This window comes from Taudactylus pleione, unplaced genomic scaffold (genome assembly GCF_031769625.1).
Source record: "Taudactylus pleione unplaced genomic scaffold, aTauple2 ptg000573l, whole genome shotgun sequence".
Taxonomy (NCBI): Eukaryota; Metazoa; Chordata; class Amphibia; order Anura; family Myobatrachidae; genus Taudactylus; species Taudactylus pleione.
Window position 1 is genome coordinate 4,596,355 of NW_028284975.1, and position 27,601 is coordinate 4,623,955.

Here is a 27,601-nt window from a genome sequence, read left to right on the forward strand (position 1 = left end):
TTAGAGCAGATAGGCCAGACTTTGCTGGGATCTGCCACGGACTGTGGCATACATAATTCTTATGGTATCGTACCTGTCGATACGATCCTCCGGTGTCCAGGATTTCCAGATATTCTGGCATTCCTTCCAGCTGGCTTGGGTTTCACCCTTGGCCTGGCCTTCCTGACAGTGCGGATCTCTACACTGTCGGTATGGTTAAGATATGGAATTGCTCCGCTCTGGTATCCAGTTCATCCTTTGGAGTGTTTTCTGGATTATGTCTCCACTTATCCTCCCTAGGGACTCCTGGGGAGTTAGTAGTGGTTCTTTGTTCCCTCCGGGGACAGTCCATGGAACCGCTGGTTGTGATAGCCATTACATGGTCTATTGTTTAAGCTCTCTCTCTCTCTCTCTCTCTCTCTCAGGGTGTTTAAATCAACCAGGAGAGTGTCTGAATGGGGAGCGTTCTCATGTGGCTCCCTCTTCTGGAGGGCATCATGTCAGGGTGTGAGTTGCTCTCGCCCTGTGTTTCTTCTTAAAGTGGTTTTTAGGTTCCATATTATTCTGGAACTTATGGTATGGCCATTCAGTTCCCAGTCCTCTCGGCTGTTGTGGCCTCATGGACTGTGGTCCGGCCTCTTTGGCTTTATGTGATCCGTTCAAGTTCCTTATGGTAAGCGGACTCCTTATTGGTGGTCTGCGGTTTCTGGTTTTAACAGGAAACGATGGCCGGCCTATAATGAAATGTTGACTGGATGGCCTCGTATGTCTTCCTCAGGGGCCTACCCATGGGTGGGCATTTCTGTCGTTGAGGCTTGTTTTTTTCTCGGGCCGTGTAACCCTCGTGGGCGGCTCGTCGTGGCGCCTCGGCTGTTTTGCCTTACTAGGTGTCCACGTGGTCTTCTGTCCATACCTTTTTAAGGTTCTAGGCATTGGTTTCCTTTGCCTCTCAGGATGCTTCCTTTTTGGCGACGGATTCTCCTCTCAGCACAGGAGCGTCCCCACCCTTGGTTGAACTGCTTTGGGACATCCCCAAGGTCAACCCTGTGGACCCCCTATGGACCCTGAAGTAGAAAACAAGAGATATGGTAAGAACTTACCTTTGTTATCTCTGTTTCTACGAAGTCCATAGGGTCCACAGGGCGCCCGCCCTGACGCACCTGGCTTCATATGGGCTGTGTTACTGGTCACCGGCTTCCCGTCTCCTTTTCTGTGAGTATGGTTCTAGAGTGTTCCAGTTTTCTCTCTCTTTTTCTCTCCTCCTCCGGCCTTTGGCTACTTACAATCTGAGGTGCCTCTGGCTGGGGGGCGGGGTTATAGGGAGAGTGGACCCAAGTGCATCCTGGGAGCTAAAAGCTTTAACTGCGTGGTGCCCGGATTTGGTTCCCAACCTATACCCCAAGGTCAACCCTGTGGACCCTATGGACTTCGTAGAAACAGAGATAACAAAGGTAAGTTCTTACCATATCTCTTGTTTTACTCTCAGTCTAAAAATATACTGGTAGGCTCATTGGCTGCTTACTACTACTACTACTACTACTACTACTACTACTACTAATAATAATAATAATAATAATGTTATAAAAATATCCAAATCTGAAAATATGACACATAGGGGTGAATCCAATTGCCACGAAGGCTGCGGATTGCTGTTGCCATGGCATTAAAACACCGGCAATGGCACCTAATCTCGCACCCCTCGTGGTTCGCTCGCAGCCAGAATTTGCTCAATTTTATTCGCAGCTCCTCCACTTTTCAGCGAGTTCGGTCTGTCTTAAAGTACGTCTCTTGCCGCGATGACTCACACCCGTGAGTACATCCCAGCTGATTGGATTGACCCCCTACAGTAGCTCTGACGTTCTTGTCAGAGTTTTGCTAAATGGGAAGGAGGGTATTATTGTATAATACTGATGTCACCAGTGGAGATTACAGCAATAAAGACAGACCTTATTCTACCTTTTCTGCATGAAAAAGAGCCCTATTTCCAGTCTTTTTGCTAATTATAGGCTTTATAGTGCATCAACCTACTGTATACATGAAAGGAGTAACTACCAGGGATAATTTTTATGGTGAGTTTCGTTGACATTTGCCGGCTAAGGTTTCCCCCAAAAAATCAAGTATATTTATAAATGTATTTATAAAAATCATAATGTATAATATAAGCAATATATCATACTCATTGTTGTTGTGTATGGATGTGTCTTTGCTTAATACCTTTTTTATTTTATAGTTTTTTTTACAAAAAGAGCCGATAACCCAATAATGAAAAATGCTCAGCCACCTCTACAAAATATGGACTTTTTATCTCCATGATAGGTGGCAAAATAAAAAAATCATAACTATCACTGCAGTAAGAGGAACAGTAATTGTTTTGAAAGAAAATTATTTGTGGAGAAAATGTTTACATTTGTAAGTAATGAAGAGTTATCTTCAAGCAAGTCGTGGCAGACTGGAATTTATCAGGGTTATACCTTCCACAATCTGTAATCCCAGTCATGCACTAAAACCACCTGGGTAGAACCATAAAATATAAGGTGGGTATTGGGCTTACACCAGTTGCCTAATTTGCAATGGACTAATGAAAATGACCCTTCCTGCGTTGACCTATAAAACTGTAGAAGGAATTATATTTCTGGCAAAAGGTGTGACGAGACAGGTTTCCTTTGTGTATTACTAAATATTAGCCAGAGGACCTACTGCTCATTGGAGAAGAATGTCGGTGGCACTTTCCCAGTTTCTTAAAGCAGCCATATGTGTCAACAGGATTCAGGGACTATATTAAATTACTGCTAAAAATTCATGAGGGGATTAGGAAAATTAGACAGCACTGGCCAGGAATATGTTCTGACTGGACAGCTTGTGACTAGTTACTCGTTAGTCCATAACGTGGACCTCTATTGTTGCTGTGCCGGCAGTGGTGTAAAAAGCAAGAATTACTAAGAGACTAAAACAAGTCATGCAGCATGGACTTTGAGACATGTTCTTTTGTTTTCTCTTAATCTTGTTACTATCTGTTACTTGCCTACCCTCCCGATTCGGCCGGGAGCCTCCCGAAAGTCGGGTGCCGCTCCCGGGCTCCCGGGAAGCCAGACAAGCCGTCCAATCTCCGGCGACTTTTTGGACCACCCCCCCCACCCGAAGTTGAAAATATAGACTGAATCCCTGAATCGCCTCATCGTGGCTCCACCCCCTGTTCCACAATGCCATTAATCTCTGCATTGTGAAGAGGGGGCAGAGCCACAATGATGCTGTCATGCCCCCATGCTCCGCCCCCAATGATGCAACATCTTTGTAAGCCCGACAGCTCCCTCCCGGAGCTGTTACCATGTGAGATATGGTACCTATATTTATCTAGCCAATGGTTGTGAGTTTTATGTTAAGATAATAAAAGTATGGTTGCTGGCTTAGACATTCTTGTTTAGGTGTCAAATCTAAAACCAGGGGGATCCCAGCAATAGGCACTCACTGCCATTCACATACAATTTCAAATCTAAAAAAAATTATCATAAAATTTTAAAAGTTTAATTTGTTTGCTGGCATATTCAAATTTATAAAAAATCATCTTTTCAATTTTATATAGAGACAGTATTATCTTCTGTTTCCTTCGCAATTTTATCTCTTTCAAGTGCAACCAGCAAAAATATATATGAACAAACAAAACATATTTGTAACAAAAGACAGAAGAATAAAAGCATTGATCAAACGATCCTCAATACAAACAGCATTATTTTCTAATATATATAAATATCATTGTGATTTGGATGTGAGCTCATTATTAGATTTTCCCAAATCACATGGAATGAGGCAGTAGCTGCCAGTACTATATATGTATCATATATTATAACACCTTTGGCTCACTATAACACTGTACAGGTAATGCCTGGTGCATTCAATAAAAAAACATATAAATATTTATATTCTTAAGATAGCAGCAGTTTGTTATTCATGCCTTGAATCTGATTTCAAAGTATTTTTCAGTACGTGTAAAAATAGATAAATCAATTCATGAGGTTTTAAGAAACAAAATGTTAGAGGCTATGTAATATTTAAGATGTCTTTGTATTGTAGCGTCCTGGATCATTGTGGTTATAACAGGATCCACATTATTGCAGTTTGATTTCCCCTGCATACAGGGTTATTAGCAGAATGATAGCAAATCCAGTGAGTAAACCAGCACTCTGAATTGTGAAATAGATCAAGTCTGTTTTCCTTCCCTTTATTTTGTCTTTGAGCATTTCATTCATTTCTGGGAACTGAAAGAAAATAAATGTGTTCATATCTGTCACCGTGAGCAAAATAATACATGTTAAAAAACAAAAAACAAAACATACTGTCATGTTACATGGAAAAATAAATAAATATATATATTGTCACAGATTGTTTTAAACACATGTTTATATTTATTCACATGATATAATTAGTTTTTTTTGCACACAGCGTTCCCATGGTAACAACGTCTGCGCCCGTCGGGTTACTCCAGTCGGATGTGAGTCATATTCCCAGAAGTACCACAGACGCCGGAGCCAGGGTGCACGCTGATTGGGAAGTTTCTATGGGTGAGTGAATATATGTTTCTGTATTTTGTATATTATTATTTATTATTATTGGCAGTTATTTATATAGCGCACACATATTCCGCAGCACTTTCAAGAGAATATTTGGCCATTCACATGCCCCAGTGGAGCTTACATTCTATGTTCACTATCACATGCGCACACACACATACACACTAGGGGTAATTTGTGTTGGGAGCCAATTAACCTACCAGTTCATTTTTGGAGTGTGGGAGGAAACCGGACTACCCGGGGGAAACCCACGCAAGCACAGGGAGAATATACAAACTCCACACAGGTAGGGCCATGGTGGGGATCAAACCAATGACCTCAGTGCTGTGAGGCAGTAATGCTAACCATTATACTGTCTGTGCTACTTGTTGTAACTGTCCTGAAGAAGGGGAGTACGTCCCCGAAACGTTGACTACAGTAAAAATTTACATTTGTTTCACAGAATTCTGAGTCTCCAGAGTGCCGCTTTGTTTTGTTGTGCATGTTAGGGGCACTTACCCCATAGGCGAGCACCAGAGCAATTTACCCCTGGTGGGTACCGGAGTGCCGGAGCTAATCGTTTTGTATATATAAATATATATATATATATATAACAAAGCAGGGATCTGGCACTCCCTCAAATTAGTGACTTAGCTGGGTGCCTTCACGATGAATCTACAATCACATATGGTAGGTGCGGCACTTCATACAGAAAAGTACTTCCAATCAGCGTCAGTGCACTCAACGTTGTACAAAATAAGTTTATAAGGTGAATTGTATACTCATATGATTATATGACTCACCTTATAAGCTTTTTCTTACATATACTTTTGTTTTTGCTGCACGTTGTAATATTCTATGAATGTTTAACATGGTTTGATACTGTTTGTACAGGTTGCCATGGTTCCGTGGCCTGATGGAATTACGTAATTTCCGGTTTGAAGGAGTACCGCGACCAGAAGTGGAGTTTCAGGATGGACGGCCGGCGGGACCTGGGCTGCCTCAGGGGGATGTGGGGTAAGTTTTCATTGACGACACTTTGTATTTATATTGTTGTTTGTCACACACTATCAATGTTTAGTATGTTGTCCTGAGGGACTTGATCCCCAAAACACTGACCATGGAATAAACACCCAGGTTTTGGGGTACACTGATTGAAAGTCTCTGAGTGCTGCCTCGTTTTCTTGGATGAGATATATATATATATATATATAATATTCTCTCCTTATAGTGTTGTCAGTGTTGAGAGCCTGAATCATTAAGGATCGCTATTGGGATCGCAGCTCCGTAATCGCACGCAGGTCTGCTGTGAAAATATGCTAATGACTGCAATCGCAATGCCGTCGCACTGCCAGCATAGAGATGCCCACTGCCTCCCGTTACCACTATCCCACGTCTGTAATACCTTGCAAACCTCCGTAAACATTGGTAACATCGAGTACCATCAGGGCCGGATTATAGGCAGGGCAGTCGTCCTGGGGCCCCCACACATTGGGGGCCCCCACACTGCTGTGAGCATTCACTCTGGACCCTCTCTGGCCGGCTCCCAGGAGTAGACAGCAGTGACAGCACACAGTCACTGATGGACCGTAGCTGACATTGGAAGCCTAATGCTGTGAAGTGCCCGCCTCCATCAGAAGTATGCCCTGATGCTGCAATCGGGTAGAACCAACTATACACAACCCAACAGGTAGTGTGTGTGCGCTCTGTCTCTTCTTCCCTCTCTCTCTCACCCTCTGCCTCTCTCTCTCCCTTTCTTTATTCCCCCCCCACTATCTCTCCCTCTGTATGTGTGAATATGTATTGTGCCTGTCTGTGAGCAGGATACAATTATACAGTGATCCGTGACTAATGTTCATTTAATTGTTCCCCTGTAGTATGAATACAGTAAATAGATTGTTAGATGAACTGTGTTATGTTGCACTGTTGCAGACTCTTCTGTGTTATTATTAAGTTATAACTGAATACAATTAAGAATTTTTGTTCTGACAAATTGTGTGTATGAATGTTTACTCATACAGTGTGTCTCCCCCAATCACCATCAGTTTATCAATTACTTGCTCCTTGTGACCATTCAGCTGATGGTGCAATTTCACCTATAAGCGGTGCACTGGTATCTCTACATGTGTATCTCCTCCTACGTATCATGCTCCCCCTCCCTCTCTGTCTCACTTTCTCTCTCTCTCCCCCTCTCTTTGTCTCACTCCTTGACCCTCCTTCTCTCTCTTCCTCCCTTTCTCTCTCTCCCTCTCTCTCTAAATTTACGAAATCATGTCCGCTATGCTGCTTGGAGTTTGTTCCCAGCAGTGTCGCAGACATGAAGGTGGTTGCACGCAGGCAAGGTGTTTCGGACGCACTGCTGCACACGAAGATGGCACTGAAGAGACTCAAGGGTATAATAACAGGGGAGCCTGGAATGAAGTGACGACAAATAGAAACGAGAACAACATTGGACAGGCAACTTCCTGTTGCCCAGAGCACTGTTACATACCCTAAGGTAGCAATCCATTGGAAGGCAGCGTCAGCTGACAACAACCATGCTACCATTGGATGGAGGGTCAGTCAGGTGATACACTCTGTCATGGCTGCGTCCATGACAGAAACCACGGAAACCAAATCACGGAGCAGCCACTGACGATAATGCACCTATGGAATAATTCTCAGCGCGTCACCCACTGCCGTGCCAGATGTCTGACCACACGAGAAGTCGGCACAGCGGTGTGTAACGGCCGTTCCTAGGCCGGAACCTGACAGTACCCCCCCCTTTCAGGGTGGACTCTGGACACCCAAAAGGCTTATCAGGAAACCATCTATGAAAATCCCGAACAAGTTGAGGGGCATGGACATCAGAGGCCTTAATCCATGCTCATTCTTCAGGTCCATATCCCTTCCAATCAATAAGATAGTAAAGTCCATTGGACCGATATTGAGAGTCCAGGATTCTTTCCACTTCAAATTCAATACCCTGTTGAGTCTGTACTTGAGATGCTTTAGGTGAAGAACGCTGAAATTGGTTAAGGATCAGGGAACGTAGCAGAGAGTTATGAAAGGCATTGGAGATCTTCAGTTGTGGAGGAAGTTCCAATTTATACACCACAGGGTTAATTATGTTGAGAACGCGGTAGGGTCCAATGAAGCATGGAGCAAACTTCATACTAGGTATCTTTAAATGAATATTGTGAAGGTCTGGGTTTGTTGTGGACCCAGGGTGGTGACAGGAGCAGACACAGAAGCAGATTTAAATAAAAAGGTGGAGATTTTAATAGATGATTTAGCAGACATGGGAATGGCAAAATAAAAAGTCCAAGTTTAGCACTAAAGTGCACTTGATAACTGTGGTGAAGCAAATGGGAGAATGTCCAGATAGTGACAGGCAGGAAATGTCCAGTATGCAGGTTTGGTGAGCTGTAGCAAAGTGCAGGCAGAGGTAATGAAGTCCAGCTGGGAGTTAGAGTGTGAGGCAAGGTGCAGGGAAATAGCAGGTTCAGGTACTCAGGTAGGGGAAAGGTAAATGGAGGGTGCAGGGTGAGTCCAGCAGGTTTGGAGCAGGCAAGGTAACAGGCTAGTAGCGCTTCCAGGCAGACAGGTAAGGCACAGGTACTCTCTCTCAGCCGCAGCTGAGAAACACGTTGCACTGGCAATGAATGAAGGCTCTGGACCTTCCTAAATACCAGGTGCCGCGCTGTGACTGGCTGGAAAGAGCACATGACCCACCAGGATTGGACAGCTTGAACCACATGACCTGAGGCAAGATGGCGGCGCCCATGCCAAATGGAACGGAAACACCACCAGGCCTCACCAGGCCTCAGTGACAATGTGCTCGCACAGAACCACGCGCAGCCAATGCCCCTTGCCAAACACCAGCACCGCTGCCATAGACCCCTCGCCACAATGACCTCCCAGGTAATACCCGGTGACCACCATGCCGAGAAACCCTGGCCGTGACAAATATTCCTTGAAGATACCGAAACTCTATCTGTAACTTTCAGGAGGGGAACAGCAAGACGCTTCTTGTCAGCAATTTTTTTGTAATTCTTAGAGGTTCTCTTCAAGGAACAATGAATATTCTTCCACAAATCTGCAAATGAGTCTACCAAACTAGTTACGGCCGGAACCTCCATGGGCGGTAACTCTCGAAAGTCAGGTACTCGAGGATGCCTACCATAGACTGAGAAGAATGGAGTGGAGTTAGAAGAGGAATTATACCTGAAGTTGTGTGAGATCTACCCAATCGTCTTGGGAAGATGATACTAAAAGTCTAATAAAAATTTCCAGTTCTTGGTTCACCCTTTTGATCTGACCATTTGTTTGAGGGTGGAGGAGAATTTTAACTTAATTCCACAAGTAGCACACAGAGTTTCCAGAATTTAGAAACGAATTGTACCCCTCAATCAGACACTATCTCTTTAGGTAAACCATGCAGCCTGAAGACATCTTGGATGAAGATTTTCGCCAGGAAGACCCACTAGAGGAATAAAATTTGCCATTTTAGTAAATCGATCCATGGCCACCCAAACAGTGTTATGTCCCTTGGATGGAGGCAACTCTGAAACAAAATCCACGGAGAGATGAGTCCAAGGACTAACAGGAATTGGCAGAGGATGTAATGGACCCACAACTTTTTTTTGAGAGACTTTATGATGAGCGCATTTTACACAAGACAAATGAAACTCTGAACATCTTCTTTCATGGTTGGCCACCAGTAAGATCGCTGTAAAAACTTGTAAGTCTTGAGGATGCTGGAATGACCAGCGAAGAGGGAAGCATAAGCCCATGTCAGTAATCTTTTACATAGTTGGGCAGCAACAAAAATGTTTCCAGGAGGAGGAGTCAAGATTTGTGTGGGTGCAAAGAAAGCAGGATCCAGAAAAGGATGAACTTGAGGTTGATCCTCTTCCTCCTGAGTGGAAAGGAATGACCGAGATAGCGCATGCGCTTTCCTATTCAAGGTTCCAGGACAAAACTGGAGTTTTAAATCAAATCTAGAAAAAAAAAAATAGACCAGCGAGCTTATCTGGCATTTAAACAATGAGCTGTTTGAAGATATACCAGATTTTTATGGTCCATAATAATGGCGACTGGAAATTTAGCCCCTTCCAGAAGATGTCGCCACTCCTCTAGTGCCAGGCGCATTGCCAGTAACTCTTGGTCTCCAGTAGCTTAATTATTCTCAGTCAGAGAAAATTTTCATGAGAAGAACCCACATGGATGAATCCTTCCATCTTCAGCGGTTTGGGACAAAGCAGCTCTTACTCCAACCAAGGAGGCATCAACCTCAAGAATGAAAGCTTATTAAGTTCTGGTTGGCGAAGGATGGGCGCTGTAGAAAATGCTGTTTTAAATTTTTTAAATGCCATCACAGACAGGGCAGACCAGTGAGAAAGATTAGCTCCTTTTTTGGTGAGAGCCGTTATAGGAGCCACCAGAGTAGAGAAATTCGAAATAAATCTTCGATAGTAATTTGAAAATCCCAGGAATCGCTGGGTAGACTTTAGGGAGTTCGGTTGGGACCATTCAGAAATGGCTCTCAGTTTGTCAGGGTCCATCCGAAGGCAATCTCCAGAATTAATATGACCCACGAACAGTATTTAGAAATGTTCCCAAAAAGACAGTGGTTTCGGAGACGGGATAAAAATTCTTGTACATGAAGTCGGTGTAAGCGTACACTACCGTTCAAAAGTTTGGGGTCACCCAGACAATTTCGTGTTTTCCATGAAAACTGACTTTTATTTATCAAATGAGTTGCAAAATGAATACAACATATAGTCAAGACATTGGCAAGGTTAGAAATAATGATTTTTATTTGAAATAATAATTTTGTCCTTCAAACTTTGCTTTCGTCAAAGAATGTTCCTTTTGCAGCAATTACAGCATTGCAGACCTTTGGCATTCTAGCTGTTAATTTGTTGAGGTAATCTGAAGAAATTTCACCCCACGCTTCCTGAAGCACCGCCCACAAGTTGGATTGGCTTGATGGGCACTTCTTGTGTACCATACGGTCAAGCTGCTCCCACAACAGCTCAATGGGGTTGAGATCTGGTGACTGTGCTGGCCACTCCATTACAGACAGAATACCAGCTGCCTGCTTCTTCCATAAATAGTTCTTGCATAAATTGGAGGTGTGCTTTGGGTCATTGTCTTGTTGGAGGTGGAAATTGGCTCCAATCAAGTGCTGTCCACAGGGTATGGCATGGCATTGCAAAATGGAGTGATAGCCTTCCTTATTCAAAATTCCTTTTACCTTGTACAAATCTCCCACTTTACCAGCACCAAAGCAGCCCCAGACCATCACATTACCTCCACCATGCTTGACAGATGGCATCAGGCACTCTTCCAGCATCTTTTCATTTGTTCTGTATATCATAAATGTTGTTCTGTGTGATCCAAACACCTCAAACTTCGATTTGTCTGTCCATAACACTTTTTTCCAATCTTCCTCTGTCCAATGTTTGTGTTCTTTTGCCCATATTAATCTTTTCCTTTTATTGGCCAGTCTCAGATATGACATTTTCTTTGCCACTCTGCCTAGAAGGTCAGCATCCCGGAGTCACCTCTTCACTGTAGACGTTGACATTTAATGAAGCTGCCAGTTGAGGACTTGTGAGTCGTCTATTTCTCAAACTAGAGACTCTAATGTACTTTTCTTCTTGCACAATTGTGCACCGGGGCCTCCCACTTCTCTTTCTACTCTGGTCAGAGCCTGTTTGTGCTGTTCTCTGAAGGGAGTAGTACACACCGTTCTAGGAAATGTTCAGCTTCTTTTGCAATTTCTCACATGGAATAGCCTTCATTTCTAAGAACAAGAATAGACTGTCGAGTTTCACATGAAAGTTCTATTTTTCTGGCCACTTGGAGAGTGTAATCAACCCACAAATGTGATGCTCCAGATACTCAACTAGCTCAAAGGAAGGACAGTTTTATAGTTTCTCTAATGAGCAAACCCGTTTTCAGCTGTGCTAACATAATTGCACAAGAGTTTTCAAGGGTTTTCTAATCATCCATTAGTCTTCTAACGCACTTAGCAAACACAGTGTACCATTAGAACACTGGAGTGATGGTTGCTGGAAATGGGCCTCTATATACCTATGTAGATAGTCCTTTAAAAACCAGACGTTTGCAGCTAGTATAGTCATTTACCACATTAACAATGTATAGACTGCATTTAATGTTATCTTCATTGAAAAAAACAGTGTTTCCTTTTAAAAATAAGGAAATTTCTAAGTGACCCCAAACTTTTGAACAGTAGTGTAGGTTTTCAGAAAACATTAAAATGTCATATAAATAAACTACCACGTATTTGTAGAGAATGTCCCTGAAAATTTCATTTACATAACCCTGGAATACTGCTGGTGCGTTACTTAACCCAAAGGGCATCACTAGGTATTCAAACTGGCCGTGCCGTGTATTGAATGTGGTTTTCCATTCATTCCCCGCCTTGATACGGATTAAGTTGTAGGCTCCGCTGAGGTCCAATTTAGTAAAAAGGTGAGCCCCACGAACTTTGTCAAAGAGTTCGGAGAGGATACCGGTTTTTAATGGTAATTTGGTTGAGTCCACGATAATCTATGCAGGGTCTGAGACCCCCATCTTTCTTACCTACAAAGAATAACTCTGCCCCAGCAGAAGAGGAAGACGGTCGGATAAAGCCTTTGGCTAAGTTTTCCTTAATATAATCTGACATCGCTGCCATCTCCGGGACAGAGAGAAGGTATAATCTACCACGAGGTGGCATTTTCCCAGGGTAGAGATCTGTACCACAGGCCAAGGCATGATGAGAAGGTAACTTGTCTGCAGCTTGTTCACAGAAAACATCAGAAAATCATGGTAAGGTTCAGGTAGATGGGGATCAGGGAGGACTTCCAAAACACCAGGAGTAGGAGACATAACCACAGAACTGGTAGCATCTGAGTGGACACGCACAGGGATCACACGAGACAAGCATCCTTGGAAACAACTTGAACTCCAGGCCAGGATTTGCATATTGGACCAATTCAACATAGGATTATGGGGGTCATTCAGACCCGCTCGCGAGGGAAGTTCGCTCGCAAGCGGGTCGATGTTTGGCAAATGCGCATGCGCACGACGGAGGGAGCTCCGTCATGCACTTGCGCGAGACCCGGCGAGCGCCGAGAAATACGTCGCTTGGGGTCTCGAACCAAAGGGGGCATGCTGTCGATGGTGAGTGGCAGCACGCCCCCTTTGGTGGGCGTGCCGGGGGCGTGGCTGCCAGACGGAGGCGTTCTGAGTCCGGCCCCACTGACATCAGTAATGATGTCAGTGGGAGTGATTTTGGCTCTGATAGAGCCAAAATCACTCCTGGGCTTGCGGAAGCAAGACCCTACCGCAGGGTCTCGTCGCAAGCCCGATGGTCGCGATGGTCTTTGCCCATCGCGACCATCATCACTGATGCTCGCATAAGTTGTGGGTGGTAACCCACAGCTATGCGAGCGTCCATGAGGCCGCTCCATTTGCAGGTAGGAGGGCCCTGATTCAGAGCGAGCGCTCTGGTCACAGCGTTCAGCTCTGAATCAGGCCCTATGTCTTTTCAACCAAAGCAGATCTAAAACTAAATCATAAGAGGTCTTCGGAAGAACTAAAAATTCCAGCATTCCCTGATGGAGACATCCTACCTTGAGACACAGGATGAGTAATGGATGAAATAGACTCTCCCAGAATAGTGTTACTGTCTACCCGGGAAAGGGACAACTTGTTGAGTAGCGGAGTAACTGAAATACTCAGGGCTTGTACTAAAGACTCAGAAATAAAATTTCCGGCGGCTCTGGAATCCACTAGGGCTTTTAAATTCTGTGTCATAAACTTGTGGAAAAGGGACACAAATAATAGACTATCCATTAACTGGGAAGGCTTGATCACAACCCCCAACTGAACTCTCCCAATTTCAGTTAGGGTCTTGCGTTTTCCGCAAGAAGAGGACAATTCTTGAGAATGTGTTTCCTATACCAACCATGATCTTTCTCTGTTATCTGCATTGTCTCCAGATTCGGAGGAAAATAATTTGACTCCTGATTCAGAGGATGGAACCAATATGAAAATTATGAGGACACCAAGGGATCCAGCCCTAAGTTCCTTTCTACAACTAAGCTGGTCTTATTTCAAACTGTTGTTGATAACTGTCCATGTTGATACCTGTCCATGCAAAGGCGTTCACAGGGCAGTGGCATCAACAAAACCACTGCCTACCTGACAGGAAAATGATAGTAACAAAGTTAAAAGCAGCAATGGACCACTGAAGTATTGAGTATGGACTTGTGAGATCAGAGCAATGCTGGACCACATTAAGCAAAACTACATTTTTTTCAAAACTTGATATAAACCAAACTACATATGGTTTTAGATAAAGATACTCATTAAGATATTGTATTTGTTTTTTAGACTGTGCATCGCTAATAGTAGTCTTGTGAACTGATTACAATAACAAGCCAGCCTACTGTACCTTGCATCATTTAAAATGACTAAAGCTAGGGAGACATGGAAAAGTGGTTTTAGTGAGAAGAGGTTCACAAAGCAACTGATAATTGACATTAGAGTTTCTTACCATATCTGCCAGTCCTATATACAGAAACATGCCTCCAGCTATTCCAAATATAAAACTGGGCTCAAAGTTGTTGCCCACTACAATGCCAATGATCAGGCCGAGATAACATGTGCAAGCTGAAATAAAGTTGAAGAACAAAGCTTGGGGAATGCTCATTCCAGAATTGAGCAAGATAGCAAAGTCACCTGAAACAAAACAAAAAACGAAACGTACAAAATATATATTTTAGTATTAAGTAAATTGCTTTAAAAGTATACATTTTTCTAACACTCATTTCCCCTACTCTCATATTTTAATCTTGCCTACAATAATGATACACAATGATACATACCAAGCTGAAGTTTATAAAGCTTACTATATTTTGAATGAGCATGTATTGTGCTTCTGGAAGTGGATAATGTTACAGTTTCCATGACAGTAGGGGGTAAATTTACTAAAGTGAGAGTTTTTAGAAGTGAGTTTTAAAAGTGATGTTGCCCATAGCAACCAATCAGATTCTAGCTATTATCTTCTAGGAGGTGCTAGTTAAATGTTAAGTAGAATCTGATTGGTTGCTATGGGCTACATCACTTTTAAAACTCTCTTCTAAAAACTCTAACTTTAGTAAATTTACCCCGAAATGTACACACGAAGCACATTCTTTTTAGCATGAGGCGCAAGGATGCAATTAATCACACTGTATAATCCCCACCTTCAAGGTATTTGACTGTTACTTCATTGTGCCAATTACTCCAGTTAAATGTAATCCATTTGTATATTATGAATTTGTGTATACAGTATATAGGAAATACATAAGTATTGTGTATGGCTATAGAATTAAGGAACACTAAATCTAAAATACTTATGCAATCCACAATATACAATGTCTGTTAAAGAGCTCTTAAAGTGGGTACACACCTAAAAGATATATCTGCAGATGATGGATGTTTATACACACTGGATAACCATCATCTGTCATCTGGCTGGATGTCCTGCTGGCTGGGGGTCTCGTCACGTCCCCCCTCCCCGTGGCCTCTGCAGCAAGTATAAGGGCTATGCTGCACAGCCGATGTGATATGTCTGCGAATGACGCTGTTCACAGACTTACCATATGTACACACTGGCCAACGTACCCACGATATATATATATATCGGCCAGTCAATAGAATGGCCGATATATCAGCCAGTGTGTAGTGTACCCAGCATTACTTATTTCCATAAGTTGTTTGAAAGGGGATGTGGTCATAATACCGACTGCAGGATTCCAGTGCTCGGAATACCTGTGTCGGCATCCCGACTGCCGGCATCCCGAGAGCAAGTAGTGGGGTCAGGGGGAGGGTTAGGCACTAGGGGGAAGGCTAGGGTTATTCCCCAAGGGGGGACAGTTAGGTTTAGGGTGCGGGGAGGGGATGGTTAGGTTTAGGCACTAGAGGGAGGTTAGGTTTAGGCACCAGGGATGCCGGCCGGATGCCGGCGTCAGAATTCTGACCACCAGGATCCTGAACGCCAGCATCCCGTACCCAGTCCATTTGAAAGTGCCCATGATCATTGTGTAGATGCAAGATATTGTTCTCTGTTGTTAACCATTATAGGCCCTGAAAAGTACCTTGCAATTTTCAATTCGGTTCTATATGCAAAATCATATATGGTACTAATAGTTATTTTTTAAAAAAATCCTGTTTTAGTTTGTGCTATATATGTCTGGATAACTTTTAAGTTTAAACTTATCAAGATAACTTTCTTAAAATGTACATTTAGATTTTGTGACTGGTAAATTCCAGTTTCTGTGTAAATGAGATGAAAAGCTATATTATATTACTATATTATGTTGTATATTGTACATTGATTTGAAGCTGTTTGTCCAAAAAATATTGATTCAAATATACAGTAAGTTTAAAAAAGATGACAGTGCTTACCAAATTCATGGGGAAACTCTTCACACAGAATTGCAATAGATGTACTCAGCCCTTGCAAAGGGGAAAGGGTAAACGAGGCCCCAATAGCAAGCCCATCGATAAAGTTATGCAGGGCATCACTTAATGTAATCATCCATCCTAATGTCCCAATATCCCTCAGTGGTGTCCACTTTCTCATTCTGCAGCTGTGACCCCCTTCATTTAAGTCCTATAACAAATGCCACATGTCAATGACATTTCAAACTTCCAAAGCTCATTAAAATGACAGCAGAAATGTTTCCATTGTAGCCTTGCCATGAAATAGTGATAGTGGTGATGTACAGTAGGTAATTCTGTCTGTATCATTTATGCATTAGGAGTAAATTTAATTCCAGCTTGGCAAAACCACAGTTGTTAGAGCTACATCACCTCTATCCTCAGGTATCATCAGTGCCATTTGCCTGCATTGTTTATAAGGCACAATGATCACTATGCACTGAGGGTTTCTCGTGGCCGCTTACTGTATATGGAACCACTTGTGAGTAGAACACAATACTTGAACAGTGTGGTTTTGTCAATAATGCTACAGTGCTCATGCGGAGTAAGTACACGTGCACTTTAGCACAGCGCTCATAGATATTGCTTCCGCAATCTCTCTGAAATGCTGTTTCAAAAGTAGGCAAGTATGATATAAGTGACAGATGGCCTTCAGTTAAGCCAGTGTACTCCTGGTGGAAGTGGCATCTAAATATGGATAGAAGAAGCGTGCCTGCTAGGTGTGGTATTAAATGTGGATAAGTGCAAACATATTGTAAGTGAATCTATATTTGATATACATCAATACAGTTTTATCTGTGTAATAGGGGGAGATGTATCAAACCTTCTAAGCTTCTAGCTATCATATTATCGAATGTACAAGATAAATGATAGCTAGAAGCTTATCGGTTGCTATGGGAAACATCTCCACTAGTTCTATTTAGAAGGGTTTATACATCTCTCCCTTAGTCTTGGTTATCTTGGTGTTCATACACGTCACAGACTTCCCAACACGAGGTGTTCATATAAAGAGAAGAATCACCAAAACAGTGTAGTACATCCAGGCAATTTATTTAACACCAAGCACAACATACACCGAGCACAACATACACCAAGCACAAACAAAATACAAATGCATACATCAAAGTAGAATTAGAACAGTTTGGGGGAGATTTATCAAATCTTGGAGAGAGATAAATGGGTCTATTTACTAAGCCTTGGATGGAGATGAAGTGAACAGAGATAAAGTCCCAACCAATCGAGATGCTGGCACCGGGATTCTGACTGGTGTCAGGATTCCGGAGCTGGCATTATGAGCGCCTGCATCCCGGCTGTCGGGATTTCAACTACCTCCCAGTATAAGACATAACATTCCTGCAGGTAAATGAAAGCAGTGGTGTGAATACTATTGTCACAACAGTCTTGAGGTCCACTGCAGTAAAACCCAAATTAAAGTAAACATAATGGCCACAAAGTCCCTGTGTGCTACCATTTTGTGAATCTGGTTACTAATAGCAGCAGTATTTTATTGTCTTGATAAGTGCACAGTGATGAGCTTCCTTATTCTGTAAGGGAGATCCATGTAAGACTATGAGACAGCATGTGTGTGAGGCTATGAAGCAGTGTGTGTGTGAGGGCTATGGGGGTAGTGAGTGTGTGAGGCTATAGGGTATCGTGTGTGCAAGGCTATGTAGGCAACATGTGTGTGAAGGTATGGGGCAGCATCTGTGTGAGGCTATGGGGTAGTGAGTGGGAGGTAGCATGTATCTGATGCTATGGGGCAGTGTGTATGTGAGACTATGGGGGCAGTGTTTGTGTGAGGCTATGGGGCAGTGAGTGAGTGTGTGAGGCTATGGAGCAGTGAGTGAGTGAGTGTGTGAGGCTATGGGGCACCATGTGGGTGAGGCTATGTTGACAGTGAGTGTCTGAGGCTATGGGGGCAGTGAATGTGTAAGGTAGTATGTGTGTGATGCTATGGGGCAGCGTATGTGTGTGAGGCTATGGGGGCAGTGATTGTGTATGGCAATGGGGGCAGTGATTGTGTAAGGCAGTATGTGTATGATGCTATGGGACTGTGTGTGTGTGTGTGTGTGTGTGTGTGTGTGTGTGTGTGTGTGTGTGTGTGTGTGTGTGTGTGTGTGTGTGTGTGTGTGTGTGTGTAGCTGTGGGGCAGTGAGTGTGTGGGAGGGGGAGGGCAAAGGAAATTTTCACCTTGGGCTTCACTTGGCCTAGAACCGGTCATGAGTAAACTGCATGATCAGCTCCATACATACTGTACCATGAGGACATGCAAGTGAAAATTGTTCAGAGGAACACAAAATAAATGACAGATCTGCTAATATAATCGTATGTTAGTGTAATATAAAACAAAGAGAATGAGACTTGTAAATTTTATAGGAGACATGTTTACTAGAAATACAAGGAACAGCCAGCTCAGTAGATTTGTACCTTTCCAGGGATGTGTGTGTGTGAATCGTGACACTTTCTTTATATGAGCTGCATAACAACAGTTTAGCTGCACCAGCACATTCTGACGGTATAATTAAGCTGCTAACCTTACAAGTTTTCCAACACATGTGCCAAACTATCACAATTATAGGAGTGATAAAAAGAATCCTGACACCTATCTCAGCAGTTTATGGCAGGTAATTTTTTTCTGTCATACTTAACAAACTCTACAGTAAAGCTGTAATTATAATGACTCCAAGAATCTTATCTATGATTAGTAGGTGGTGAAAAACCACTTAGTTAAAATCAGATATTTTTCAACAGTGAGCCAAACTGCAGAATAAATGCTATTTTGTGGCCTTGTGCCATATTTTGCACAAATTAAAAATGAGATTAGATTAGATGGCAGCATCTAGAGAAGCACAAACGTTTGGAGGATCACTAAAGGACTGATGCATAGTTGAATTCATCTTGCGTGTTTTCTCACTGCGCATGGATCAAAACTGAGCGCATGCAAGTACGGGCTATGTAGAGTCTACACTTATGACTGAACAGGCTTAATTGGACTGTAATGGGCATTCGCACATAGGCAAAGTTGAGTGAGGGTGTGATGAGTTACTGCAGGACATGCAGAATTAGGCGTAAGCGTAAATTATACTTGTTTCCAGATGTATCTTTTTTCACCTAGAATAGGCTAGGGGCAGGTGCACACTGATAATGATGACTAGTAGCAAACTAAGCATAGGGGGAATTTTGGCGGAAAAGCCCCGCTTTTAATGCATTGACCCACCAGGGGGGAAAGATTGGGAGGTCAGTCTCCATAACCTGCTGCTCAGCATAGTAGAAAGCCCAGCAGCTCGGAAGGTGAGGTGAACACCCTCATCGTGACGAGAAATGGGGACATGATGGGCAACCATTCCTCCAACATGGCACACAGTAGGGGCGTGATACACGGTCACGCCTACAAGACGCACAGCCACACCACCTTTTAGTGCAAATTCCCAAATGATGGGAGGTATGCATGTGGGCAAGTATACATATTTGTTCTGTGCAAGCAATAAACGTCCACATACAGGATGCCCGATTTCCAAATAGCTCTTTACCAGGTCCTAAATATGGGCTGGCAGTACCTGTACATCTCATTGTATGCCCTCTTGCAGTATCCGTTCCTGAGTACTGCCTGGACTTCTGGGCTGACAGTTCATTAATGGAGGCAGCCTTTCTGCATTATATTTTCCCATATTAAACAATGCACCCTGACCTCATTTTAGCTGCATTTCAGTTGATCAACCTATTCCATATTTATAATACATACAAAATACATATCAATATCTTCATAATATATAAAATGGAATCTAAAGATTCAAGTTTGGATTTAAATTTTTATCTCCAATATTCTACATTTGTTCTGCCTCCTCTCACCGTACTCTCCATTAGCAAAACTCTACCACATCCCATAGACCATGTGACTAAAAAAATGTATTCTACCATGAATTTAAATTTTATATATATATATATATATATATATATATATATATATATATATATAGCAAATAATGCCCGGCACTCCTATGGTTAATATCTCATCATATATATATATATATATATATATATATATATATAATTTCTTAACTAGTGTAAGACCTGGTGATATACCTTTGATGAAACCACGCTGACTTGATCTATATTGACAGTGCCATTTACGTCTGTGGTGGATGAATTTACAAAGATGGTTGCTCCGTTTGTACTTTTGCCTTTCTTCCGTTCTGAGTTAATTTCTTGATGATGAGGCTTGTCAATTTCTAAGTGCGTGTGGACATCCTAAGAGAATAATAAAATGCACAAGATTTTTGTTTCCCAGACAACCTAAAATTATCTTCCATATAACGTCATTAATAAATAGTCTTACTTCATCATAGATGTTCAGAGCCATTTTCAGTATTCTCTCAATAAACAATAGAAGGTAGAATCCACCAAAAATGGCCACTGCTTTTGTAATGTAATTATCATGTTTAGGATCAAATCCAAATGCCTGCAACAAGATACATAAGTGTTAGTGTTACCCTCTCACTGTACTGTAGTTGCTTTCAAACTACAACAAAGGTAGTCTGTCCTGGCCGCATTGTGTAATAAATGCCAGTAAATGTCACAATGAGGATTTGTCAATTTCTTATGTGTTTAAACAAATATATTTAGAAAAGAGAACATTATTTGGAATTTTTATTTATTTTATTTTCTATTAATGAAGTAATATGCACTATATTTCCCACTTTATACCATCACCAGGAGCTCCTTACCCAAGTGATTGCCGCAAAACAAGGAAGTTGACGTTTTTTTATTTTTATATATTCGAATAGACCTGAAATTCACGTACCTCTGGAATAAGCTGAAATATAGCATTGGAAAACAAGCTTCCAATAGCGAGACCCACAAAATAAGTTAATACTTTTGGAAAGTAAGGCTTCTTTACAAACGGAGTTATGAATAATCCAACCAGGGATGTCAAGTTAATGATTGTTACTGTCAGGAAGCCAAATCCCCAAACTGCAAAACAAAAAAAACAAGAAAAGTTAATTCAACTAAAAACATTACAACTAATTAGAGCAGTATAAGACAGCTACATCGACATACATACATAACAATTTGTTATCACAACAGTTATTTATATCTCATATATATATATATATATATATATATATATATATATATATATATATATACTTATAAGGGCATATTTATCAAACTGTTTTTGCAGCAGTATCCGCATAAGTACCTCCTGGATGTGAGGAGGGACTGCGGAAGTTATCATTGATATCTGCCGAGGACCCTCCATTTCTGCTTGCAAAAGCACCCCTGTAGGTTTTTATGGGGGCTGCTAAAATGGGAAATTTACAAAGTCCTGGACTGTCGGAGCCTTCTGGAGCTTGGCCCTGGAAGCTAATGTATATGGGCTACTCTATCTCGTTTTTTTGGAGACGGATTCTCTAGGTCCCTCCCAGTGGGCTTCGACTAATGCAGGACAGCCTGATGGCCTTGCATGTGCAGTACACTCGCCAATTCATATTATTCCTCACTGAATCAGTGTCTGTGTATATAGATAATGGCACCATAGTTTATTTACAAAAAAAATATTGTTATCTGACTGGTCTAGATCTTCCATAGAGCACAGGAGAGGAAATATGTATATGGGCAGAGAATACGACCATGGTAAGAGATAGGGTTACCATTTAGTTCTACATAGGTCACTTAATCAATTGAGAGAACTTAGATATTGTTTAAACAGTTTGAAAAATCACACAATCAATATAAGCCTTGTCACACATGTACGTACTGGCATCTGTCTAGGTTGGCATATAGTACAGTAACTTTAAACTGCAACAGAGACTCTAAATGGAAACGATTCACTATGATGCCAAATACTGAGAGCACTGTAACAATACACATGATTTACTGCTGCAAGAGAGTAAAATAACATTGTAACAGGAATCCATATAGCTTGGACAACACACATTAAAAGCGTGCCATATTAAGTGAAAATAAGTAACCGTGACCACAAGAAAAGAGACTTCTGTACATTGAAAACTGTGCTAGCTGAAAATGTGATATGGGCACTTCTTAGGATTAAAAGCTATATAAGAAAAAAGAGAACGCAATGGGCATACTAAGTGGTGCTGTCTTGGCAAGCACCAACTATTGCACCTGTCAGCACTCACCACTGCTGAGAGACCTTAGACACACTGAAGATTAGACATGTCTTGGAACATAAATCATGCTTTTACCTTGCCATAATAATTATTCTGTACTTATACTTTACTGCAAAGTACATGAATGAGACTGTCCAAGTTATGATCCTTTTATTGTCAGCAATGTGTTTTCACTGCACTGCAAACTTTAGCTCAATCACTATAAAATTCCATTTACTATCATGCAGTAACTCATTTACAAAGTAGTTATATTTTCCTAAATAAAATGTATCACAATAAAGAGTTGAAATGTAGATTGCACAGTGCATGATAAGAAGTGCATACATGGAACTTTTTATTACCAAAGACAGAAAAGAAATCTCATGCATGTACAAGCAGGGGCGCCAAGAGGGGGACGGGTACTAATTACCCAAGCCCGGGCTTGCTGGAGGAGCCCTGCGTGGGCCTGGGTCCGATGCCGGCCCCCCCTCCTACCTGTCAGCAACCCAGCACACACTGCGGAGCAGCAGCAGTATCTTCTGCCTGTGGGGGTGAGCGATCACACTGATTGTCCCTCTGGATTTGTGCTGAGCTGAGTTTGGCTCCGGTAGTTTAAAATGGTGTAAACTGCATTAAGCCTATTGAGTCTTATAAGCAGGAGGGAGATCTTCCAGTCTTTCTCCCGCAGCCTCTGGCCGGCAGCAGAAAGTCACACTGAGCGCATGCACAGTTTTAGTTTCCCCAGGAGAAGTAATTCAGAAATGTGACAGACTTCAACAAAATGCCGGTGATATAACACACAGGGACAGCCGTTACTGCAACCTCTGTCCATGCAAGTTCCCCTTTGTACATAGTGGGGATATTCTCATTAAAAATTAAAATATCCGCTGCAAAACGTAACCTTTATAATCGCTACAGTTCCGCTATTATTAGCACATAGACCCCCTGAAGTCTTTCATTAAGGAGTAAAATATTTTTTTATCTCTTCATTTGGAATTCAGCTACAGCTCCAAAAGTGTTTCCAGAGGTGAAGCTTTTTCTTTTCAGTAAAATGAAGTTAAAATATCATTGAAATAAATGCAAACAATGAAAACTAATGAGAAAAGCTCCAAATTTTTTTAACATGGGTGGTACAGTAAATCGATGGAAATCACTAACATATTGCTGCTTCATGGATTAAAGTGGAAATAAGTTCCATCAATATGATTTATAGAGATTTTGATTAGTTTAAAAAAGTAGCAAAGTCAAACTTTAGAGAACGTTAGCCATTTTATAAATCTTTTCACTGGACCCTGACGTTAAACATAATACAAACTACAAAGAGTATTGCTTAAAAAAGTGCTGGGACAGAATATATATATATATATATATATATATATATATAATATATATATATATATAAAACATGCGGGGGTAAATCATAACTTGCAGTCCAAGGAAGGTATAGATTGCCCAGTTGCCCTCCCAGAGGGTAGTGTTGTAATAGATGTTTAGTCAGTCCTAGGACAGACAGAGGCGGCACTCCGGGTCTTTAGATGCAAAAAAGTAATTTACCTCATGGCATTACCTACAGCTGAGGGTACCTGGGCATACTGTTGATGATTGGGACAGAGTGTCGGCCTACCTACCATGTACTATACCACTTTCTTGATGCCAATTTCTATATCAGTCATATGTGCTTAACCTCATACAGATGTGTCCTTTTCCATTGTTGCCGCCGATTCAGCAAATGTGTGCATGCATCGTGCCATGCGATTTGCCGTGCACACGTACAAGAGGACGGAATCGGTATGAATTACCGCCGGACACAAGTCCCGACAGCGTCTGGCCAACATGGCTGAAAATTTTGATCATCCCCAGGTATCAACTAACCTAACCTAACCCCCCTAACCCTAACCCTACTTAGGGGTGCCTAACCCTAACCTTCCCCCCAGTGCCTAACCCTAATCCCCCCTCTAAGTGCCTAAACCTAACACCCCCCTTCCCCACCGCCTAACCCTGTCCCCTGGGGGGGGCCTAACCCTAAGTCCCCCCCGGGGGTATCTAACCCTGACCCTCCCTTCCCCTAGCCTAACCCTAACCTCCCGAGGGGGTTCTAACCCTAAGTCCCCTCCGGGAGCCCTAAACCTAACCCTCCCCCCACGCGGCTGTCCGCAGCGGCGCCCGGCATCACTTTGATCGGGATGCCCGGCACCGGTCTCCCAGCGTCGGTAAAATGGCAGGCGTCTAGATTTAGACGCCTGACATTTAACCCTCGCCAGGATAAAGCAGTCGGGAAGCCGGCTGTCGGGCTTACATCCGCCGGCTTTCCGACTGCATACCCAAGAGGACACATCTGTAGATCCTCCTCACTGCATGTCCTAATTCTTTTTACTGGATTTATTTCATTTGCCCGGGGCACAGTGTACAATGTGCAGCCTTATTAATGGGTACTGCCTACATATGGCTGCACCATTTATTCTTTAAATGAAATTAAAAATAAATGGGGGAAATGTATCAAAGCTTGGAGAGAGATAAAGTGGATAAAGTACCAACCGATCAGCTCCTGTCATTTTTGAAACACAGCCTGTAAAATGACAGTTAGAAGCTAAATGGTTGGTACTTTATATCTCTCCAAGTTTTGATACATCTACCCCCTTGTATTGTATGTGCTCATCATGCGACCAAACTAACGGTGCCATGTAACATTTGAACATTCAGCCAGAGCACCGCACAAATGAATACATTTTCTTCAGATTTGGCCATACACATTTGCAACCATGTATAATTAAGTCTGACAGAGACTTGGGCTTTATGTGCTCAGCAACATCTGAGAGACCACTGACATGTTGCAGTGGTCCGACCAGGTGACTGGATAGCTCTGTGCATGGACAGTCTAATACACATAATAAAGTTTTAGCATTTTTACTAGTACATAGTTTCACTAACTGGCACTTTCAATATATAAAAGTTACAGTGCGCTACCATGTAGCAGCCGGTAAGGGATTGTCAGTCCCAGAATAGAAACCAATAGGATGTGAATAATTAGAACTAGCGCTGGATCAGTGTCATCCAGCTTCATCAGAATTCTGATGAAGCTGGATGACACTGATCCAGCGAAAAGCTTTAAGCCTTCAAACTACACCCGTATGGTTTGGAAAGTGACCCAGTATAGTTGGAACGATTGGGGACTCAGGGCCTGATTCAGAGCCGGACGCTCTGACCAGAGCCCTCGCTCTGAATCAGGGCCCTCCTACCTAAAAATGGAGCGGCCTCTTGGACGCTCGCATAGCTGTGGGTTACCACCCACAGCTTATGCGAGCGTCCATGATGATGGTCGCGATGGTCAAGACCATCGCGACCATCGGGCTTGCGACAAGACCCTGCGGTAGGGTCTCGGTGACCGCAAGCCCTGGAGTGATTTTGGCTCTATCAGAGCCAAAATCACTCCCACTGACATCACTAGTGATGTCAGTGGGGCCGGACCCAGACGATAGGCGTTCCCATGGGAACGCCTCTGTCTGGCAGCCACGCCCCCGGCACTCCCACCAAAGGGGGCGTGCTGTCAGTCACCATCGACAGCATGCCCCCTTTGGTGCGAGACCCATAGCGACAGCTTTGCTGTCGCTATGCGGGTCTCGCGCATGCGCACGACGGAGCTCCCTCCTTCGTGCACATGTGCATTACGGCACCATCGACCCGCGAGCGGGTCTGAATTAGGCCCTCAGAACATACAAAAGCTCCCTTGCTTTGGATTTTGATTCTACAGCTAAAAGTGGACTTATTTGACAGCCCCGGCAATTACGATCTCCACGCCAAAGAGGACGCTAAGTGGACTGTTTACCATTCCATCTACTGCTTGGTAATTATTGCTGTACATTGAACCACACAGGAGGGTTAAAATACGACCAACAGGATGTTTGTATTTGTTACCATTTTTAATCAGCTCTTATTTATGTGATAGTATTTTACATGGTATAATAAATCATTGTTAAACATTTGACACATCCGTTTCTCTGATACTAATTTTTAAAGAGCATACAAAGCGCTGGTTCTAATTATTCACAATTGTGTACACGGTCAACATTATAGATCAATATTTAAAGTAATTTTAATAATCCAACATCAGTTGCAGAACATTGGCAAAAGCCTAACAACAATGTACAATATTAACAAACAATTCCCTGTATTTTTTTCTGTAAATGGAGAAGTTGCCCATAGCAACTATGAAGCATCTGTTATTTTATATTATGTGCTAGAGAAATGATAGTTAGAAGCTGATTGGCTGCTATCAGAGGCAGCTTCTACCTCTTTCAGTCATGGAGGCTGCCTGTGCAGCAGTCCTGTCAGCGGCCTGGCTGGCTCCTGCTCTTTTTGGCACCTGCCAGGAGGCCCAACAACAGGGGTGACTAGGGGACTAGGGGCACAGATGTACTAGATCCTGAGGTTCTAGGGGTCCTCAGAGGGGTCCACAGATAAATCTAGCTCAAACCGCTGCCTGCGCTGCTGCATTGATCAGCACGGTGCAAGCATGTAGGGATCTGTCCAGGGACCCCCTGTAGCTTTATTAATAAAGTTTATTTTGTTTATTGCAGAGCAGCGAGCATGACATCATGATGTCATGCAGCGCTGCACTGCTAAAAGAGAGTAGTCATTGCGGGCAGCCAGAAGACATAGAAGGTAAGTGTGGGGGAGAGACACTGGGAGATGGGGCTGGTGAGACACTGTGTGGGCTGGAGTCACTGTGGGGGCTGAAGGGAGACTGTGGGGGCTGGAGGGACACTGTTGGGGCTTGAAGGACTCTGTTGCGGCTAGAGGGACACTGCTGGGGCTGGAGAGACACTGTGGGGCTGGAGAAACACACTTGGTGGCTGGAAAGACACTGAGGGCTGTAGAGACAGAAGGGGTCTGGGAGTGAAGAGACAAGAGGGAATGAGGATGGAGAGACACAGGAGGGTTGGCGAGACAAAGGGAATGAGGCTGAAGAGAACTGGTAGGAAGTGTCTGGAGATTATCTACAACTGGCAGGATTAGAAGGAAAAGGCTCATGGACAAAAATCTTCATTCTAAGATTTTTTAGGGAGGCCCCTAAGATATGAGTGTACCGGGATACATGATTTCTGTTGCCTACCATGCTTGCTACAGTAAGTGTATTGCGCATGTGCAATGCATCTAGCAGGGCCGTGACTAGGCAAAAGAATCAACTGGGCAAAAGATTGACTGACAAATGGTTGACAGTGCAAAATGTCGTCATGGACAAATGGTCGACACGTTTTTTCAACATTTTTAAGGTTAAAGTTAGGCACTTGCCGGAGGGTTAGGGTTAGGCTGCGGAAGGGGACAGTTAGGGTTAGGCACTAGGGGGAGGTTTAGGCTAGGGTTAGTGTTTCTATAATGGGTGCAGGGTGTGCAGGGCACATGGGTCCCTGAGTCCAGGGGGGCCCTCACAGCACACCCTGCACCCATATTTTTAAAATTACCACTCCGCCACCAGAGTCCCAC

The 27,601-nt window shown here is 42.9% G+C and overlaps 1 protein-coding gene and 1 long non-coding RNA gene across 3 annotated transcripts in view; one reads left to right on the forward strand and one right to left on the reverse strand.

Annotated features, from left to right (window-relative positions):
• Positions 1-27,601, forward strand: part of LOC148481577 (uncharacterized) — an 85,323-nt gene that overhangs the window by 12,930 nt on the left and 44,792 nt on the right. For both annotated transcript variants that reach the window (XR_015871895.1, XR_015871896.1), the window contains exons 3-4: positions 4,417-4,535; positions 5,418-5,540. This is a non-coding gene — a long non-coding RNA (uncharacterized LOC148481577). The remainder of the gene's footprint in view (positions 1-4,416; positions 4,536-5,417; positions 5,541-27,601) is intronic.
• SLC39A8 (solute carrier family 39 member 8) overlaps positions 4,083-27,601 on the reverse strand; it is a 60,390-nt gene continuing 36,871 nt past the window's right edge. The window contains exons 3-8 of the mRNA XM_088453253.1: positions 20,812-20,981; positions 20,347-20,469; positions 20,094-20,258; positions 15,975-16,182; positions 14,080-14,264; positions 4,083-4,232 (exon numbers count right to left, since the gene is read on the reverse strand). Coding sequence (XP_088309379.1) covers positions 4,083-4,232; positions 14,080-14,264; positions 15,975-16,182; positions 20,094-20,258; positions 20,347-20,469; positions 20,812-20,981 — 1,001 coding nt within the window. The remainder of the gene's footprint in view (positions 4,233-14,079; positions 14,265-15,974; positions 16,183-20,093; positions 20,259-20,346; positions 20,470-20,811; positions 20,982-27,601) is intronic.